Here is a 21,852-nt window from a genome sequence, read left to right as displayed (position 1 = left end):
AGTCTGCTTATGAAAATGTAATTTAGGACTGTGTCAAAATCCTTGCTAAATCAAGATACATCCTGTCTACTGCTTTCCCTAACCACTAGGTAATTTATCCTTTCAGAAAAGGAAATTAGATTTGTTTGACATGGGTTATTCTTGTGAACTCCATGTTATCTGCTAGGTCAGGGGTCAGCAGCCTTTTCCCAGCTCAGGCCAGAACCTGGGAACCTAACTATAGCTGGAGGCAGGAAGCTTCTGTCCCTGCCCCTTTCCCTGACCCCACAGTGGCTAGATGCCTAAACTCACTCTCGCTGAATATTCCTGATACCTCTGCAGCAAGGAAAAGTGCATTCACAGTGTAGCTGCAGGATCCGCAGCCAGGCGGAGTGCCACAATAGGGACAGCACAGCTCTGTATCACCACTTCCCTGTGCCAGATCAGACCGCTTCATAGGCATTTCCAGCTGGTGGGCCATAGGTTGCTGCCCCCTGTTCTAGGTGTTGACAGACTGATTGTTTAAAATTTGTTCCAGTATCTTTCCAGTTCTAAAAAGTTAGGCTGACTGACCTATAACTCCTTTTGTCCTCCTTTTCCAGGATAGATACTGTTTGCCTTTCTCCAGTACTGTAGAATGTTATCCATCCTTGAACAGTTCTCAAAAACATCTGCTCATGGTTCAAAGGATGCTTTAGCCTCGTGTAATTTGCCTTATGACAGCTTAAGGAATTAAGTATCATATGACAAATAACATGAGGCCTTTCCAACCTGAATGCATCTAATTTATTTCAATATGAATAACTGTAAGAACAGTGGAACAATGGAATGAGCTGTCTATGGAAGCTATGAAATCTCCTCCTTTGGAGGTTTTCAAGAAAGTGCTGGAGAACTGTGATGCTATATTGTGATTCTGTGTTTTGTTTATTCCCACTTCTGGCCTGAGTTCCTACTCCCTTTTCGTTGCTGTTAAATATTGTCTTGTAAATGCGGTCAACTGTGGGTACCCCAAATCTAAAGGGTGTACAGAGGAATTTAACCTTACCTAATCTACCTTGCTTGCTGTTAAAATGTGATGAGCATGAATTCTTCCTAACCTCATGTCCGCTGATTATCAATAACTTTTTCTGAAGACTAAAGAAAGCATTGAACATCCATGCCTTAGATGTGCTCTCCATTATTTGTTCTCCTTCCCCATTTAGAAACAGTCCTATTTTTTCTTCTTTCTCTTAGTTTTCAAATATTTATAAAACTTTTCCTCATTGCCTTTAGTTTCCCTTTCCAATTGTAACTCAAAATGTTAGAACCTGAAAAAACAGTTCAACACATTCAGTAAAAATGTACAAAATATTTTGGTTGATACAAATCTGCAAAAAGTTCCAACTACTTCAGTAATGGTCATCCTTCACCTTTGTTATTCATAGAGGGGGCACTTACCTATAACAACCCACTTTGTTTTTAAAGGCCCTGGCTAAACTATTTCTCCTGAGCTGCATGGTTAGAATTGGCTACCAAATCAAAAAAATACAATTCTTGAAAATAGTCTTTTTCCTTCTTTTTACCTTATGAAATTCCTTTTTATTTTATGTGGTGTTTTAAATATCTCTTCTTTGAATCCTTCCAGACATGATGATGCAGGAAGCTGAAACAAAATGAGTTGGAAAGTTCTCTACTTTGGGAATACCTAGCTCCACTCTTTGCTATCAGAGTGTGAAGAGTATGATTCCTCCTTGTTCTCAAGTGTGCCACTCAGCAAATACCCTGGACATAAGAACAAAAATAACATAGTTAAGCATATAATCTACTTTATGCTGTGTGGTAAAAAATCTACTTGAATTATTGGCCAGGAAGTTTACTGCACTTGAGTTTTAATTTATTTGAGAAATAATTAAAACTGCAGAAACAAAACCTGGGACCATTACTGACTTTTGCCCTCATCTTACCCCGGGCTTATCTATTATCCTGTGCTTATCTACGATATGTTGGTGGCTTCACTGGGTTCAATTCAACTTCTCCCAGGAGTACAATTTAAGTCCCTACATAGTCGCATGATTTCAGATCATCATTTGGAATAACTCTGTGTAAAAACTAACAAAAATGCCTAACATACAAATCAATCAAAAACTCTCCTGGTAACAGTGCCTCTTTATGATGATATATATCAAGTATCTTGTCCAAACATTTATCCAAAGAACAAACACTCACCCTAAATTTCAGTGGTTCTGTTAAATTTTTATTTTCATTTTTCTTGAACCATCTCAACAATATATACAGGACAGCTTTCTCAAAGTTTATTCATACAACTGTGAATTCTGTGATGGGGTTTATTGTTATGGATAGTGTTTTACAGCTACAGCTTGGGACAGAATTAAAGTAAAATATTTTTTTACCTTAGCCTACATTTGGAGCATTTTTTAAGACTTTATTTTTTTAAGCATTTTTTAAGACTTTATTAGTATGGTGACAGGCAAAACTCATGACATGGGTGCTTGTGCAACTGACTGTCTCTGTCTTGAGGCAGTTGATTGTCTGTTAATTAGCAAGGATTAACACCTATAAAACCACAGACTAAGGAGAGGAAATAATCGATACAGACAACCAACTGCCCCAAGGCAGAGACAGTCAGTTGCACAAGCACTTATGTCACAAATGTTGCTGTCAGCAGCTAGAGGGACAGGGCCCCAGAACCCAGAAGCCCTGCACCTATCTCCTTGACAGCTGGCATGCTTCATGGCCACAGCAGGGGCTACCATGCCTGCAGCTTTCACCCTGCTGTGCCTTAACACACACACTGTCACCCATGTCACAAGTTTTGCTTGTCTGCAGCTTGAGGTACAGTTTCCCCCAAACCCCTGCACTTATCTCCTTGAAACTTGGCAGGCTTTGTGGCCTCAGCAGGGGCCAGTACCCCTGCAGTTTTCAGCCCACTGCTCCTTAACACACACAGGGTCATCTATTTCATGAATTTTGCCTGTCAGCAGCTTGAGGTGCAGTTCCCCCCAAATCTCTGCACCTATCTCCTTGAAACTTGGCAGGCTTCATGGCCTCAGCAGGAGCTATCACCCCTGCATTTTCACCCCCCAGTGGTGTAACACATACACATGACATGAGTTTTTCTTTCAAGAATTTGGGGTGCAGTTTCCCCCAAACCCCTGCACCTATCTCCTTGAAACTTGGCAGGCTTCATGCTCTCAGAAGAGGCTACCACTCCTGCAAGTTTCATCCAAATCAGACAAAAAACAACAAAGTTATAGATATTTCATTGATTTCCCATTATACCCTGTGGCCAGATCTCCTAAGTGGCTCCAAAGCTTTTCCAAAGCGGTTCGGAAGCTCTGAACCTCTTCGGAAAGCCTAAAGAAGCCAGTGCTTTGGTGCAGACATGCTGTTTCAGCTTCTGAATCTTCTTTGAATCCGAAGCATGGTCCGAAGCCTCACACAGCCCTACTATATAGTGACTTGGTGTACAGAAAGGCAAATGACAATTTACTAAACAAGCAGAAAATCCAGCTGCACTGGTATCACATGGCATCTAATAAGTCCGTGTGATCTTATAATGAAGATCACAGGGCCTGATGCTCTTTCCCTGACTTATGGTAATAAGTCATTAAAACCACCTCATTCCATGGGTGGTTTGAATAAGATCAGTAGGAATATTTGCATAGCTGGTACCACTCCGCTCCACATGCCTAGGTCAGAGGGCAAGGAGTATACTGTATAACAAAGCAAGGCAAGATCATAAGGGAACCAACACCCATGTCACCAGCATAAATGTCTTTAATCAAGCACAGGCTGGCCATGATAAAATATCCAGTCACATAGGCAGGGTCATATTCAATTAGGTGTGGTATCATGAATGCATTTTCATAGATGTTTTCATTAATTATTCTATTTATTATGAGTTTCCATTAAATTGTGACTTTAATACATGCCCAATATCTGAGGTAATACATCATTTTTCTGCCCAGCCTGCAATCTGGAAAGTACAACGTGACTCTCTGAGACTTTAGTTTCACACTGCTCAAAGGGAGACATAACCTGTACCAACTTTGTACTGCACCATATGTTGCTTGGTGCAACTGAGCATTCTCCACTCCAATTTGCCCGTTCTGTTGCCTGGAAGAGGGAGTGTTAGCACTGCAAAGATTGCTTCTTTCCCACACAGAGCATATCTGACCTATTTTTAAAAAACAACAACTGAAAACTGTCATTCATAAACATAGCTGCTCCATGCAAGAGAATGCATTGATTCTTCCTTTATAACTCGGAGCCATGTGGGCAGAATTGGGAGGCACAGAGTAACTCCACCTGCCACATTCACAGAATCGTGGAAGGAAGTGTGTGTAGGAAGGGGGTCAGGATACCTACCCCTCACCCCATCCCTTCTCATACTGGTCTAAAGAAGGCCATATTGAACAATTAATGAGTGGATGATGGAAGCAGTGAGGAAGTATCTGATAGGCTGGAGGTTTTGGTTGAGGATGGTAAGAGGTATCTCAGAGGCTGGGAGGACATTCCTGTGCGCCTGGAGAAGTGACGGTTGGCAGGTGTTAATGGATGGATGGAGTAAATGGGTGGAGGGGATTTACTGATGATGAGGGAGAGAGCAACCTGGTGGGAAGTACTATATTTCATGGTTGTATTCAAAATCTTAAAACAAGGCTTTAAAGGTCCATTCATTTTTAAATTCACAAAGAATGTTAACACAGGTGAGAGGGAATGATTTAGGCATCTAAGCTGCCTTTTTTTATAGCTAGACTCTGTGACCATGGGGAGAAATCCCAGCATTGATAGCTCAGCCCTTCCTTCCTCTTCCACTTAATCAGTCTTCTCAAGAATGGATACAGGGGATGTTCAGGTGGAAGACCTGGAAACAACATCAGCAGTAGAGAAGATAGTAGAATCACTAATCAGAGAGACACCAGAGGAACACCCAGAAAGTTAGCATGTAATTAGGGACAATTAGCATCAAGCCACAGAAAGGAGTTTATGCCTGACAGATCAAGCAGATTTTTTTTAAGTAAAATAAAATAGATAGAAGAGCAGCTGTGGTTATAATTTACCTGGTATCTTAGAGAGCTTTGATACAGAAACACACAAAAGCCTAATCTACAAAGTTAGTAATTGCACTGTAGGGGTGAAATGATTATGTGGATAAAGAACTAGCTTGGAGAGCAAAGACAGAGGGTAATTGTGAAAGATACCAGTCTGGGTTACAGGAATGTGATTAGCTGAGTACCACTGAGATAAAAAATGGAAGTGGCTTTGCTCATAGCAAATATATTATCTGCATAGGAGAACCAATATGGTGGTAAGGGAATGGAACATGTTTGTAACATACTGTTGGGCAAAGAATCAACAAAAGGGAAGAAAGAAGTAAATATAATGTCTTGAGCAGACAAGAAACAACAGGGCATTCAATTATACAATTCAATTAAGAAAAAATATTGTAATAAGGACTCAGGCAAATAAGGAAAAAGGAATCATTAATCAGGTTATTTTACTGCCCCTATGAGAGTGTTCTCTAAACACCTTGACCATGTACAATGATATATTGGGCAGAAAAAGTATTGGCAGACTATGTAGAATATAATCCTAAAACATTTGGCACTATGAGCTGAATGACCACCCAGAACACAGCAACTTAAATCTCCTCTTCAATGTGTACCTAATTTATTTTTTTAATTACTTTGGAACCTGAATTATTTTTGTACCAGGTGTCAGTTCAAAGGACAACATTTTTTTTCAGAGTGTGAGGAAAATCTCTTCAATTACTTTTAAGTAATATCTATATTTTTCAAACATCTAACACTACGTTTTTAGATAGGCAAGGCTACAAAGAAATAGGTGATGTACAAACCTTGAAACTTGGCATAAACATTGTCTTAATTTGATTGGTTCTGTTGCTTTGTTTAGGTTAAAAAACTGTTTTAAACTAAACAAAACTGGAAGCATTGAACAACTGTAAACTGATCATACACTGTTGATATTTTAACGTCTATACTTGTGCACTTAGCCTGAAGAGGCATGTGTAGATGACATGGGAGTTAATGTAGACCACCCAAAAATTTTAATGCGGCTCTTTTTTGGTGCAGTGAATTTTTATTTGCACGACACAGTGCTTTCGAGTGAGTTAAGCCCCCCGTGTGTCATTCCCCACAGATGTCAGTAGAAGGAATCAAATACCAATTAACCCGCTAGAATGTCTTTCCTAATGTATTACAGCAGGAGGCAGATGTGAACCACCCAGGCTCCCCAGCCCCTGCCCTCAGACTCTCATAGGGCAGTCCTGATTCTCTGGGAGTCTCCCCTGAGCATGGTCACAGTCACCCCCAAATCCTTGTCACTTGCACCCACCTATGCTAGTTCGGTCTGGTCTCTCTCAATCATCAAACGGAGATGGGCACAAGCCTATATCATAAGAGTAGTGGGTGGGGCTATGATATCATAAGAATAGCGGGTGGGTGGGTGGGTGTTTGTTGCCACCTGGTTGAAAGGCAATTGCTGCTATTTGTTGGTGGTGGTGAGCTCTTCTGTCTTTTTGGGGGTGGGGGGAGGGTTGGACTACATTTTCCAGAATTCCCGAGCTCATTAATCTTCGTACATTTTCCAATGGAAAACCCTCCTGTTCCCTGGCCAGGTACAGTACACAGTCAATCTGTTTGTGTAGGTGTGTTGTGAATTGTTGTGAATTGTTTTATAAATGCTTTTGGAATGTTTTTCAAAATCTGGGTTGCTGTTGGGCTTGTTCCTCGGGGAGTCATTCACGTGTGGGTGATGGTGCATAATGCCCCTGTCCCCCCAAACCACTCACAGTCTGGAAAAGCAGCAAACCCCTAGCCCGGTCCCAAGTCCCTCCCTCTTCCCCTGACCCCTTCCCCTGCCCACTTCCACCCCGTGTCCACAACACTGCACACCTCTGTAAACAGACACAGATTTTAAAGTGTAAAAAAAAAAAAAGAATGTATTTTAGAACAAAGCACTCCTAGGGGTTGTTCTCAGCAATGTATCCTGCAATCGTGCATAAGGCCACCCATTCAGCCTCTCCTTGAGGATATCTCCTCAGTCCCTGTGCTGCTGCCCCACATCTCTATTGTCCTGCCACTGCCTGTCACGCTTCTTGTTCCCATGAGTCCTTGAAAACCTCTCAGCGGTTCTTGCAGATATTGTGCAGCATGCAGGCTGCCACAATAAAGGGCGTTAGATTTTCTTGATCCATGATAAGCCAGCATGTAAGTGCCCTCCATTGTCCTTTCAGTTGGCCAAACACACATTCCATGGCCATTCTGCAACTGCTGAGGCAGTAGTTAAAACCCAGCTTCTGTGGGTCAGGGCTTTAGGGGGAAGGCAGCATCCGCTAATATAACAGGGGGAATGGCAACACCACAAATCACTCTCTCCTCCATGTCGGGTGTTTAGTGTCCTTTCTCCATGAGGGCAGTGTTGAGAGATCACTGAGTACAGACATGGGCCTTTGTGCCCCGTTGACATTCACTGGCTTCCTTCCCCTCACAGGCCAGTACCAGTCAGCATAATTGGGTCAGTCTTCCTCACTTATCTCACCTGCTATGACTTTGATGACTTAATTAAGGGGGAGGGATTGTGACTCCCTGACCCAACATTGACTGGCACTTGCCCCAATGCCAGATCAGAATTTCTTTGCAAAGGAAAATGAAGTAAACAAAAAAAACCTTGCTGTCCACACAGTGTTTCCTCTTCTGTTGCAGGGAACTCAGAGGCAGTCTCTCTCCTCTCCTTGCCTTTACCCCACAAGCACTTGTTCGCCAGTGCTGAGAGCAAGCAGTGGGTTTTTTTCTTCACTTTCAGTGATTGATGCCACACCAGCTCAAATGACTGCCCACGATAGCCAATTAACGTGGCAAAAAAAAGTCTCTCTCCTCTCTTTTTTTCTCTTTAGATGTGATCTCCTCCGAGCTCACAAGACTGAGCAGGTCTCTTGCCCTGTTCCTGGGGATGTCAGTTTTGGGCAGCGGACGGGTGTCCGCCCTACCTGCCTACACTGTCCTCTCCCTCTGCGCTTCCTCCTCTCGTCCTGTCTCCCAGGACCAGAAATAGCCCCGACCGCTTAATTAGGTCAATCCATCTCACCTGGAGAGGTGATAAAGCAGATTCCATTGACTTGTTGTGAAAGAACTGTGCCTAATGCTCACTCAGAAGCATCCATCTGTAGGATAAAAGGCGACTCGAAGTCCAGGGTTCCCAACACAGTCTTGACAGAGGGCTCTTTTTGCCTTCTCAAAGGCTTGCCTACTCACGGTGTCCCTCAGAAGAGGGCCCTTCCTCTTCCCTTGCTGCAAATCAGTTAGGGGTGCTGTGATTTCCGCAAACTGGGGTATAAATCATTGATAATATCCCATTAGTCATAAGAACGCCCTTAGCTGTTTGCGGCTCTGGGGTGGACTATAACGGCACAGGGCTTCTACCTTGTCAGCTAATAAGCAAACGTGCCCTTGGCCTACCATAAACCCTAGCTACTTTGTTTCAATCTTACCCAGGACACATTTTTTTGGATTGGCCATGAGACGGGCTTGGTGTAACTCCTGCAACACTGCTTTCACTGCTTCCAGATGTTCATCCCAACCTTGTGTATATATAATAATATCATCTATGTAGGCGGCAGTGTATTGCTGGTGTGGGGCCAATGCCCACTCGATCAACCTTTGAAAGATAGCTGTCACCCCATGTAGCCCAAAAGGCATATGCTTAAAATCATATAAGCCCCACGGAGTGCCAAATGCAGTTTTAGCCCTATCTTCCCTCCTTAGTGGCACCTGCCAGTACCCTTTTGCCAAATCCAGGGTTGAAATAAATCCAGATTGTCCCACTTTCTTCAACAGCTCACTAATCTGAGGCATGGGAAAAGCATCAAACCGTGATATGGCATTTAGTTTCCTGAAGTCCACACATAGCTGTAATGACCCGTCAGGTTTAGTCACCGCCACAATGGGGCTGCGCCACAGGGTTTGGGACTCCTGGATGATACCCTGTTCCAACATTTTAGTAATCTGTGTAACAATAGTGTTATATCTATAATGAGGGATCCTTCTCCATTTTTCTCTAACAATCTACCCTACAGGGGTTATTATACAATGAGTTATTCCCCTCACACAGCCTGGAATTTTGCTGAATCCATCTCAAAATTCATTCACCAAGCCTCTCAACTGATGCTGTTGCTGAGGACTAAGTTGGACCCCAACCGGGACCATTATGTCACCTGTACCTGGTCTTGGGTCGGCCCCCACATCCCAACCGAGGTCCTCCTCTGGTGGGGAGGGATCAATCAACAGGCCCTCCTGGTCCTCCATTCTTTAAGTAAATTCATATGGTAAATTTGTCTCTCTTTCTTGTACCCCAGTTTAGAAACCTCATAATCCACGGGGCCAACTTACCGAACCACCTCAAAAGGTCCCCACTTCAGGAGTTCGTTGACAGTATCTGGGAGCAGTAACAAGACCTTCTGGCCAACTTGAATACTCCTCTCCTGAGCCTTTTTATCGTATGTAGTTTTCTGAGTCTTCTGTGTTACCCTCAAGTGTTCTTGCGCCAGTTCTCCCGCCTTCTGCAAGTGCTGTCTCAATTCTTGCACGTACTCTGTGTCATTAACACCCTTCTAAGGATTTTCCTCCCAACCTTCCTTCAGCAGATCTAGCAGCCCCTCAGCCGATGCCCATACACCAAGTCAAATGGGGCACACCCCAAAGACGACTGTGGGGCTTCCCATGTCCAAAACAACAATGGCGGAATCATCAGGTCCCACTTACGGAGCTCAGCCTGGACACACCACCACAGCATATTCTTCAAGGTCCCATTAAACCTTTCCACTAACCCATTAGTTTGGGGGTGGTATACCGTCATACATAATTGTTTAATTCGCAGCACCCTACACAGATTCTGCAGAACCCCTGACATAAAATTAGACCCTTGGTCCATGACAATCTCTCTGGGGATTCCCACCCGGGTGATCCATTTTAGAAGTTCTTCTGCCACCCGGGATCCCGTGATGGCCCTCATAGGGACTGCCTCTAGGAACTGAGTCACATAATCTATGATAACTAACAGATACTGATGACCTGACGAACTTTTGGGGAGGGGCCCCACCACATCCAGTGCAATATGGGAGAACAGAACCCAGATCATGGGCATAGGTTGTAAGGGCGCCCGAGCTGGCTTACCCCCACTTACCCTATGACACACCAGGCAGGCCTGGCAAAAACTCTCCACCTGCTCATACAATTTGGGCCAAAAGCACCATTGTGTTAACTGGGCTTGTGTTTTGCCATGCCCCATATGTCCACCCAAGGGACTTTCATGGGCCAACTTCAACAGGGGAACCCTAAACTGGTATGGCATTAACAGTTGGGCTACCTCTTCCCCCTCCTGTGGCCCTCACTTTACCCGATAAAGCAACCATCTCCTGACCTCAAATCGGGGCAGACTTGTGTAGCACCCTGGGTCCACTACTTCCTCTTCCTTTTTCACCAGTTCCGTCTCTTTGATGGCCCGGAACTCTTTCTCCACCTCTTGTGCTCTTCGGAATGACTTACTGCATGCTAACCGCTCCACATCAAAGCTTTCTCCAGCTGGATCATCTTCCTTGCTCCCTAGCAGGCTGACTTCAACCAGCCTGTGGTCCCTTACGACATCTAAGACTTCGTAGATCTCTCTCCAGTCCCGGCCTAAAATCATTGGATATGGCATATTGCGAGCCACTCCAACGGGCATCTCCTGCGTGGTTTTCAAGACAGTGACCTGATAGATCCTCTGGGGTAATGTGTCATGTCTGTGCATGCACATCATCCTGACCAGGGTGGCCTTTCATACATATTCACTGGGTGCCAGTGTATCATGTATGAACGTGTGGGAGCACCCGGTGCCCACGATGGCCTCAAACCTTTTGCCTCCAACCCATGCTTCAAACCCTGGATGGGGAAATGGGCTGCCTTTAACCTCCTTCCCTACACTACCATCCATGGACTCCACTCCTACAGATTCCACAGGACCTTGAGTTATACCCAAGTCTTCAAACGGAGAACGTATTGCCTTAGGTGTCATCCTCATGAAGTTGGTACAGTCTCGAGACATGTGTCCTGCCTTCCCACATGGGAAACAGATTACCACATTACTGTTGGGCCTCCTGGGTTCTCAGACCTCTCTATTCCCCGATCTCATGGATTTATGGCATCTCAGGTACTCGGTTACCTTCACATTCTAATCTGGCAGCCATTCCCCTAGACTGCTGCTGAAGTTTTCTGCCAACCGCAGTGCCTCAGCCGACAATCCCGGCCTATGGTATTGGACCCAATTCTGGGTTTCCTCATCCAAGTCATTTAGAAATTTTTCTAGTAGGATCTTATCACAAATATCGCTCTGAACTTTCTGCTGGCTTCAACCACTTTGTTGCCAAGTCGGCCAACTGTTGCAGCAAGGCCTGCAGCTCCTTTTCCTCTCTCTTCCTTTTAGCCCTGAACACCTGCCTGTACATCTCAGGGTTAATATCCAGCTGGCATATGATTTCTTTCTTTACCTTATCATAGTCCATGGCTCCGTCCTGTGTCATGGATCCATAGGCTGCTTGGGCCTTTCCTATTAGCAATACTCCCAGAAGCCCAGTCCAACAGGATTTTTCGAGCCCGGCCACCAATGCTGCCCGACCAAAACTTTCCAAGAATACCTCTGGGTCATCATGTACTGACAACTTGGGTATTCTTAATTCCATCACATTCTGCTGATGCTGTGCCTGTTACTGGATCCAACTTTCCTCCAGGGCAAGCTGATGAGCTGACTGTTGTTGTTGTTGCTGGAGGACTTGCCCCATCAAATGTAGTGTCTGCTGAACAGCATCCATTCTGGCTGTCACCGCCACCATTTTTTTAGCTTCCCCTTGGCCATCATCAGGGTTCCCGGTCAATGCACCAGTTTGTCAAGAGATCACTAAGTATGGACATGGGCCTTTGCGCCCTGTTGACATTCACTGGCCTCCTTCTCCTCACAGGCCAATGCCAGTACACATAATTGAGTCAGTCTTCCTCGCTTATCTCACCTGCCATGACTTTGATGACTTAATTAAGGGGGAGGGATGGTGACTCCCTGACCCAACGCTGACTGGCACTTGCCCCAATGCCAGATCAAAATTTCTTTGCAAAGGAAAATGAAGTAAACAAAAAAAACCCTTGCTGTCCACACAGTGTTTCCTCTTCTGTTGCAGGGAACTCAGAGGCAGTCTCTCTCCTCTCCTTGCCTTCACCCCAGAAGCACTTGATCGCCGGTGCTGCGAGCAAGCGGAATTAGGTTTTTTTCTTCACTTGCAGTGACTTATGCCATGCTGGCTCAATTGACCGTCCATGATGGCCAATTAACGTAGCAAAAAAAAAACGTCTCTCTCCTTTCTCTTTTTTTTCTCTCTTTAGGTGTGAGCTCTTCCGAAACCAGATCAGTCTCTTGCCCCATTCCCAGGGACTTCAGTTGCAGGCAGCGGATGGGTGTCTGCCCTACCTGCCTACACCATCCTTCCCTTCTATACTCCCTCCTCTCGTCCCCTCTCCCAGGACTGGAAATAGCCCCGGCTGTTTAATTAGGTGAATCCATCTCACCTGGTGAGGTGATAAAGCAGGGCCAGGGCAGACCTGGAGTTCCCATTGCAGCACAGTCACACCGTCCTAGCTGGGCAAACTCCCCTGGCTAGGGGCCCGCTCTGGGTAGGTACTCTTGGGCTCTTCACAGGCAGCCAGAGGGGAGTTTTGGAACATGCGTGCATCATGCGCAGTGCTGGCCCACCCTGTAAAAATGCCTCTGTTTCCCTGAGGACACAGGCCCTAGACAGTCCCTTCTCAGAGTGGTGGCAGCACATGTTACCCCCCGGACTCAGGCGGTGGGGCTCGAAAGGGGGTCTGCCAGGGCTTAGGCGCCCCTGGAGAGACATGTGGAGTCTGGAAGGTGGTTGGGTGGAGTGAGGTGGGAGGCTCAACCCAGGAGCTCCCCCTACTGGCCCGCCACAGTGCTGTCTAAAGCCCCCATGCAGTTTAGGAACCCCTTCTCATTAAAGCCATCTATGACTTGCTGTGGATTCGCCAGGCAGATAATTTTGTTAGAAACAATCTCCTTAAGCAACTGGCAGTAAGTGTTCCAGCAGTAATCTCCAGTTAAACAGCAATTGCAGTACTGCCACCTCCTCCACCTCCTCCATATCCTCCATCATGTCCTCCATTGTGTCATGTACTTTATCCTTGTTCTCCATTTTTCCCCTCTCTCATTTTCCCCCTCTCGCCTCCCATCCATCTGCACTAAGCAGGGTGGCAGGGACTGTGTGTGTGTGGCTTTGCAGCCACTGGTATTGTAATTTAATCAAGCTTGCAAACAAAAAAAAATGTTTTGCCTACTCCTCTCCTGGCTATTCAAAACTTCTGCCAGTTTAAGGGAAAACATAAGGCTGTGCTTCTGTAATAAAATTATTTTCCACAAGCAGGCAGTTAGGTATCAATGATTTTTGCAACATCCCTGACCATTGAGTACCCATCCCAAAGTACAATGGCCTTATTTACCCCAGCACCAGGTCTTTTTTGTTGTTAACTAGGGGTGCTTCATCACCTTTGGGTGTTTTGATACCCAGAGGTAATGACTTCAGAATCCTTGGAATTTTCCCAGACCCTTCTGCAAGCACAGCCTGAGTATAAAGGCAGTCCCCCAAAATTTGCCAGCCCCTTTCACATATTGCTTGTGCTGTTGACCACCAACTGCTTCGCCATTTCTCAGAAAGCCAAGGCCAGCAGTATGGAGCCGATGGCCCAGGAGGCTGATACCTCCAACACCCATAGACCCAACTGGAGCCAGGAAGAACTGGAGGACTTAATTGACACTTGATTGGAGCAGAAGATCATAGACAGGCTGTAGAGTAGGAGGAATAAGCCTGTTTATGTCAAGATCACAAAAGGCATGCAGACACGAGGGCATAATCATGACTGGACCCAGGTCCGGTGCAAGATCAATTCACATTTTACAGAACCAAAGTTGTGAACTATCATTCTGGGGCAGATCGCACAATTGCCCCCTTCTATGACAAGCTGTCCATCATTCTCTTCAGGGATGCAGGCGACAACCCAGATTTGAAGACTTTCAGTACTGGGGTTGGGTTGGAGGTGAAGGTGGAGGCGGAGGAGGAAGAGGAGGAGACAGCAGCAGCCACTCCTGAGGGTGAATCCATCATCATGTCTCAGCTGTTTGGAGACTTCTCCCTGTTCCCTGATGACCTGTGGCAGGAAGAGCCGTCAGTTATTGCCACTTAGCCCCTCCATTCCATGGAGTAGCACAGATGATGAAGCAGAGGAGGTGGAGGGTCAGGAAAATACATAATCTGCTGGACCTGGTAAGTCTCTTGTAATGTGTCTCTTGCCACTGCCAGGAAGCTCCTGGGTTCATGCTGGTTGATTTTGGGGGGCTGGGAGGGAGAGGGAGAAATTCATGTGTTGCTGTAGGTGGGTCGCCATGTTCTTTTGGTGGTAATACAGGCTGGCTGGGTTTGATAGCTAATTATTTGCTTTAATTAATTTGTTGCAACTAGCATGGGCAGTGGCAACCATGGATCTGTTCTTCCCAGAGCAATGAGTACTCATAAGTTTTGGGCACTACAAGTAGTGTCCCAGTTTTGCGGGGTCTGTTTCTGTGCCTACGGGATTTTGTTCACTGCATGGTGGGGATGGGGGTGCATCTTTCCTCCTCTTGGGGGGAAGCCAACCCCTTTCCTCCTCTTGGGGGGAAGCCAACCCCTTTTTTCTTTATCAGCCACCACAACCCATGGCCACCAGGAATGGCGCCCTGCTCACACTTCAGCAGAGCACTGCAGAGATTTTTTGCAGCAAGCAGAGACGGTCCCATGAAACCTCACTCAAGGTTTTGGCAGACTCCTCAGTAGCCAGAGTGTAACACGAAGATACCTGGTGGGACAACCTCCATGATTTGATGCATAAGGACCATGCCATCCTCAAGGAAGTAATTTAAGAGACTTGGTCAACAAATCCAGTGCTGACTTACTGAGTTCACATGACACTTTCAAGGAGGCTTTTCAGAATGTGCAGAACTACCTAAATGAACAGGTACAACGCCCAAAAGAGAAAAGTCAATCTGCTCATCTTGCCTCTGTGCAAGATGAGCCTGTGACCCCCTAACTCTGTGGCAGGGCTGTATGATTGCCAGCAAGGCCAGGAGAGTGCCACTGTATTTCAGGGAGACAGGGGTGGTTCAGGGTCATGGTGGGGTGAAGGCAAAGAAGCCCAAGTAACTGCTGTAATACTGCATTGCAAACAATAAAAGCTCGTAGTTTCCTGGCTTCCTGTGTCTGCCTCCATATCCACCCTTCTTCATGCTTTTTCTTGGCTCACCCCACACAAAGCTTCCTTGTGCCAGTCACTGGTGTGTAACACCTGAGCGAGGTCATTGGTGGGGGGGGGGAGCCTGGGGTTTGCAGCTTTGCTTGCACACAAACACAATCTCTCTTGCTCAGTTAGCGAGTGGTGGCCTGGCCTGCACACAAAAGGCTGCCTCCTCTGTCACCCCCCAGCAGCCTGGCTTGCTTTTTTGCAAGCCACTTTCAACCAGCCACTTGCACAGGTGCACAGGGGGAGCTCCAGAGGTAAACAGTGGGGCTGCCTGGGTGGGTTTCACACAGCAAGTGCTGGCCTGGCCTACACACAAAGGCTGCCTCCTCTGTTACCCCATAACAAACAGCCACTTTGCAAAGTCAGAGAGAGGGGCTCATGCCTTCTTCATACTCTATCTTGGCTCACCCTACATAAAGCTTCCTTGTGCCAGGCACTGGTGTGTGTGGAACACCAGAGAGAGGCCTTGGGTGGGGGCGAGGGGGCCCTGGAGTTTGCAGCTTTGCCTGTACACAAACCCAGGGTCTTTGCAAACTTTTCCATCTTCTTTTCACGCCCTTTTCCAGCCCAGCACCAGAAGGCCTGGCTATTTTTCCACACCAAAATGAGGCTGCTGGAGGTGGGGGTTTGCCCTGCTTAAGCACTATAAATTGGGTGTGCAGAGGTTGGGGTGTGTGTTCACTATATCAGTGAAGGCGGTTTGAGGGAGGGCTGACAGCACAGTGGGGGCAGAGAAGGACTCATCCCAGGAATGAGACTTGCTCCTCGGACGCACAGCAATACGAATCCAGCAAAGACTGCAGGCTGATCAAGTGGGGTGCAGTGAAACTTTCATGCCCGCACCTCTGCAACGTGCAAATTGAAAGAGAACATGGCAATGTGCTACATTACATCATTGGTAAGTGACACCTGACACTTGTCTGTGCCCTGAGGGTCATCCCTCAGGGGGCGCGAATACAAGTTCATTAACTCCCCTCCCCCGCCACAACCACAGCACGTGGGATCAGTTCAATGTGGGCTGGGGCTGTTGGTTAATTTGCCCAAGGCCATGCACCAGTAGTGTAACACAGTCTCTGAGGCCCCGGGGGAGAATGCCAAGGTGCCCCTGCCCTCGCTCCCGCATTGTTTAGTTTAATTTTATTGTAAATGGGGCTGGCTGGTAGAATTTGAGGGGTGTAAAGGAAGGTACTTGAGGTGCACAAGAGGCACCACAACAGTGCAAATTCCTATGCTCTTTTAATCCTCCTTCCCTCTGGTTTATAGATCCCCTTCTACAGCAAGCTAATCATACTTGACTTTCATCCTGCCCAATATAGATTTATAATATAACAACAGGTAATGCTAACAGTAGGAGGCAGCTATTAATTCCAACAGTAATATATTAATAAGAGTTTGTAGTAATAGCGTAATATTAATGACAATTTATTAATGATCAATAATGATTGTAACGGTTCAATTCTTTTCAAAGCAGGTAGATCTGCCTTATCACCCTGCATATATCACACACATCCTAGGCCTGCACCATATAAATGTAGCCAATGCTCTATATACTTCTGTTGTATATAGAATTACAGTTACAGTTTGATTCCTTTCCATGAGAAAGCAGATACTGAGCATAAAGCAAGTGATTATGCACCTACCCTCCCTGCCTCTTTCCCCTGGGAGGTGGGTGAAAGAAATGGCCATCTCCTGGTTCCTGAACATGGTTCCTGAACTTGTATTGTAACTGGCCACAAAGCAAGCTGTTCTCATAAGTTATGACCACTGCATTGGCAGAGGGCTTGGGTCACATCAGGGACCTTCCACTAAAGAAGGTGAAGAGGGTTGAGTTTCTCCTCTAACTGTGCAGAAAAAAAATAGTTTTTCCCCCATCTTCCTTCAGGCTGTAGCATTACAACACTGATGCTTTCATGTGTAGCACACTTCCATGCATAGTAAACCCTGCCTGCTTCCCGCCCTTCTCCTTGGGGCCAGGACAGAAGCTGTGCTTTGGCCTGAGCATCAGATCTATATTTGCACAAGTTCTCCAGGCCCACTTCTTGCCCCCCTCCTGGTTACTGGCCTTCAGGCTGTAGCATTACAATAGTGATGCTTTACCTTCTGCTGTAATCAAAATATTACTTAATCTTCCTCTTGTAAAATCTGGAAATACCATTTTAAGGTTTTTTAATACCTTTTGTTAATACCTTCTTCTTGGTTGCTGGCCAAGACCTCCCCTCCACTGCACCCTTCGCACCCTCCCTAGCTCCCTCTTACCCCCTGACTGGGGCTCTTAGCACTGTGGTGCTCTGGCATACTCCCTCCCTAGCACCTCCTTCATGGTTACTGGAGGCTGGTCCTTACACACACACCATCAATCTAATAATCAATCAGTCAGTTTAGAGCAGTCAGTTTCTCTGAAATGCAGGAAATCTCTATATTTTCTAAGGAGGCTGTAGCTTGAGTTTCTCCTCTGAATTGTGGGGGCCTTCTTCTTGGTTGATGGCCTTCTTGGTTGCTGGTCAAGACCTTCGTGTTCTGGGTAGTAGGCATTTCGGCCCACTTGCCCTGTACTTTACACCTCTTCTTTGCACCCTTGTAACTTTGGAATCCTTGCTGAGAGAAAGCTTCCTGTGTGGGGAAACCCCTGCCTGCTTCCCAACCTTCTCCTTGGAAGCCAGGACCACTGCAGTGGTGAAAGCTGAGGCTCTTTGGCCCGACCATCAGATCTATTTGCACAAGTTCTCCAGGCCCACATAGTCTTCTCGCCCTCCTCCTGGTTACTGGCCATGTCCTGCATCCATACCAGCTGGGCAAGTTGTGCAAGCACATTTCATTCATTGCTGCAGAATTTGCTGCAGAGGGCTCGGATCATGGGGAGGAGGGGGCTGCCACTAAGAAACCTGCAGCTTTAGTTTCTCCTCTGAATTGCGTAGGCCTTCTTCTTGGTTGCTGGCCTTCTTGGTTGCTGCCTAAGTCCTCTTCACCCAGGCTTACCCATGGAAAGCTTCTTGCATTGTGGAGAAAACCCTGCCTGCTTCCCACCCTTCTTGGGAGGAGTGGCAGAAGCTGAGGCTTGTTCATAGTTTGGCATAAGCAACACCTTTCCGTTCTTTAATCTCAAAACTTCTTCTTGGCTGCTGGCCAAGACCTCCCCTCTGTTGCAACCTGTAACTTCACAAATGGTGCTGGTCACAAAGCCGTCTTCTTGTTTGCTGGCCAAGACCTCTAGCTCCCTCTTGCCCCATGGCTGGGAGATTGGCTCTTAGCTCAGGCAAACTCCCTCCCTAGCTCCCCTTGCTCTTAGCACCCAGGGTGGTGCTGTGGCATACTCCCTCCCTAGCAACTCCTTCATGGTTACTGGACATGTCTCAGAAAATGCACTTCTACACTGCAGGAAATCACTACATAAAATCCTCATATAGACTACTGTAGCATGTGTGCCTTTAAAAATAATTCTTGCTACTGTAGTCTATGACGATTTTAGACTTTAGTTTTTCCATTAAAAAAAAGTGCTTTCCTCAGGTCATGGTAAATTTGTACCAGGCCTGTGGGCTCTTCACCCTACTTGCCCACCTCTGCAACTACCTCTCCATTGCAGCCTTGTAACTTTGGAGTCATTGCTACTGGCCACAAAACAAGCTCTGCTTACTGCAGTGGCAAAGGGCTCAGGTCGCATTGCGGACCTTCCACTAAGGAAGGAAATGAGGCTTGAGTTTCTCCTCTGAATCATGGAGGAGATATTCTTGGTTACTGCCCTTCTTGACCTCCGCAGTCTGAATAGTAGGCGCCTCACCCCCCTTGTGTGGGAAAAACCCTGCCTGCTTCCCACCCTTCTCCTTGGGAGCCAGTGGCAGAAGCTGAAGCTTATTTCCATTCTCCACATGGCCTCTACCTCTCTCTGCTGGGGAGGAGGCTCTTCTAAGCCAGATTGGTTGACCCGCTCCACCGGGCTTTAAACTAAACCAGCCGGATGATGGGGGGACTACCGCCACTGCTGGCCCACTGAGCAACCCTTGCAAAGCCAGCAGGTCAAGGCACTTAAGGGAGCCTACCCCTGCCCCAGCGCTGGAACGATCTGTGGGCAAGGCAAGGGCCCCCAAAGGGACACTTTCCTGCCTGTATACAAATGCCAGGACCTTGGGGAATAAACAGGAGGAACTTGTCTTCCTCCTTAACACAAATAATGATGATGTCATAGGGATAAGAGAGACCTGGTGGGACTCCACCCATGACTGGGCCACAGGTACACACGCCTATACCCTGCACAGGAGAGATCAAGTGGACAAAAGGGGTGGGGGTGGGGGTGTAGCTCTCAGTAGCTCTCTATGTCAAGAAAAGCTACGCGTCCCTGCAAGCTGACATTGGCACCCAGGGTGGATGACTAGAGACCTTCTGGGTTAAAATCCATGGGGAACACAGCACAGGGGACACAATGGTGGGAGTCTACTACAGACCTCCTACCCAGGATCAAGAGCTTGACCAGGAGTTTGCCAGGGGATTGGCTGAGGCTGCACACTCCTGGTGCATTGTTGTCATGGGAGACTTCAACTACACAGACATCTCATGGGAAATCCAAACCCAGGCATCTCGATCAAATCCAAACAGTCTCAAAGTTCTCTCATGCATGAATGAGCTCTATCTGACTCAAGAAGTCTACCTCTTGTCAGCCTGTAAAGCACTGCTCAACCTGGTATTGGCAATGGGGGATGATCTAATCAGTGACCTAACAATCGAAGGGAAGTTGGGTGACAGTGACCATGAGCTGATCACCTTCACCATCCGCCGTAAAGCTGTCAGCAATACAGTAGCTGTCAGTCAGCAATACAGAAGTCCTCGACTTCAGGAAAGCTGACTTTGACAAGCTCAGGAGGCTTGTCAGTAAGGCCCTAAGGGACCATAACCCAAAGAGGAGGGGAGTTCAGGATGAGTGGTTGCTCCTCAAGGGAGTGATCCTGGATGCACCAGCAAAGTCTATCTCATCTCTGAGGAAGGGCAGCAAAAGGGCACAGCAGCCCCCCTAGCTCTGCAGGGAACTAGCAGACCTCCTGCATCTAAAAAGAAAGACCGAGGAAGGAGGAATATTCTGCACTGGTCCAGACCTGCAGGGAGTGAACCAGAAAAGCCAAGGCTGCGACTGAGCTCCAAGTAGCTACAAGTATCAAGAACAATAAAAAGTCCTTTTTTAGATATGTGGGGGCCAGAGGAAAAGCAAGGGTAACATTGGACCCCTGCTAAACCGGATGGGACAACTGTCAACTGATGCCCAAGAAAAAGCCAACTTCCTAAATGGGTACTTTGAGCCAGTTTTTCACCAGTCCCAAGGGATGCCCCTGCCCATTATGGGACAGAAAGGCCTGGGTTAGGGAGATTCCTTATGCTCCATCAATGCTGACCTTGTGAAGGAACACCTTGAGGGGCTGCATACCTTCAAGTTAGCCAACCCTGACAGTTTACATCCCAGGGTACTCAAGGAGCTGGCAAGCATCATAGCTCAGCCCCTGGCATGGATCTTCAAGAACTCCTGGCACTCTGGTGAAGTGCCCGAAGATTGGAAGAAGAACAATGTGGTGCCTATCTTCAAGAAAGGGAAGAAAGTGGATCCGGCAAACTACAGGCCCATCAGCCTGACCTCTATCACAGGGAAGGTCTTAGGAAAGATTATCAAAGAGGCCATTCTTAACAGACTGGCCGATGGCAACATCCTGAGGGATAGCCAGCACAGGGTAGGTCTTGCTTGACCAATCTTATTTCCTTTTATGACCAGGTGACCTATCACCTGGACAAGGGAGAAGAGATTGATGTCATATATCTTGACTTTAAAAAAGCCTTTGATCTGGTATCCCATGACCACGTCTTAGCAAAACTGGCCAACTGCAGCGTCGGCTTCACCATGGTCTGGGGCTAGGGAATTGGCTCCGTGGTCGGACCCAGAGGGTGGTTGTTGATGGAAATTAATTGTCATGGTGCACTATGACCACTGGGGTCCCCTAAGGCTCCTTCCTTGGGCCCATACTATTCAACATCTTCATTAATGATGTGGACATTGGTATCAGAAGCAGACTGGCCAAGTTCACCAACGACACCAAACCTTGGGGTAAAGCATCCACACCTGAGGACAGGAGGGTGATCTAGGCTGACCTTGCCAGGCTCAGGAAATGGACAGATGAGAACCTGATGGTGTTTAACACCAAAAAATGCAAGGTTCTCCACCTTGTGAAGAAAAGCCTGCCAAATGCTAATAGGCTACGCTGGCTAACACTAGATGAAAGGGACTTGGTGGTTATGACTGACCACAAGATGAACATGAGCCATCAATGTGATGCTGCAGCTAGTAAAGCAAGCAAAATGCTGGCTTGAATCTATAGATGCTTCTCAAGCAAATCCCAGGACATCATTCTCCCTGTACTCCCTGTACTCGGCCTGGGTGAGGCTGCAGCTGGAGTACTGCATCCAGTTTTGGGCTTCACAGTTCAAAAAGTATGTGGAGAAGCTTGAGAGAGGC

General features: G+C 46.8%; 1 protein-coding gene across 2 annotated transcripts in view; it reads right to left on the bottom strand.

Moving 5' to 3' along the window:
• Window positions 1-1,673: 1,673 nt before the first annotated feature.
• Window positions 1,674-21,852, bottom strand: part of LOC112551032 (circumsporozoite protein-like) — a 22,548-nt gene continuing 2,369 nt past the window's right edge. The window contains exon 2 of one of the 2 annotated variants that reach the window (XR_003095142.1): window positions 1,674-1,740. Coding sequence is in view for 1 of the 2 variants with exons in the window: in XM_025209637.1 (XP_025065422.1) it covers window positions 4,834-4,846 (13 nt within the window). In the remaining variant the exon portion in view is untranslated. Of the gene's footprint in view, window positions 1,741-4,741; window positions 4,847-21,852 lie in introns of those variants that run through there. The other variant, XM_025209637.1, reaches the window with a different exon arrangement.

The sequence above is a fragment of the Alligator sinensis genome, unplaced genomic scaffold (genome assembly GCF_000455745.1).
Source record: "Alligator sinensis unplaced genomic scaffold, ASM45574v1 scaffold420_1, whole genome shotgun sequence".
Lineage (NCBI taxonomy): Eukaryota > Metazoa > Chordata > Crocodylia > Alligatoridae > Alligator > Alligator sinensis.
Note: the sequence above shows the minus strand (reverse complement) of the source record. Positions and strands in the feature narration are given on the sequence as shown.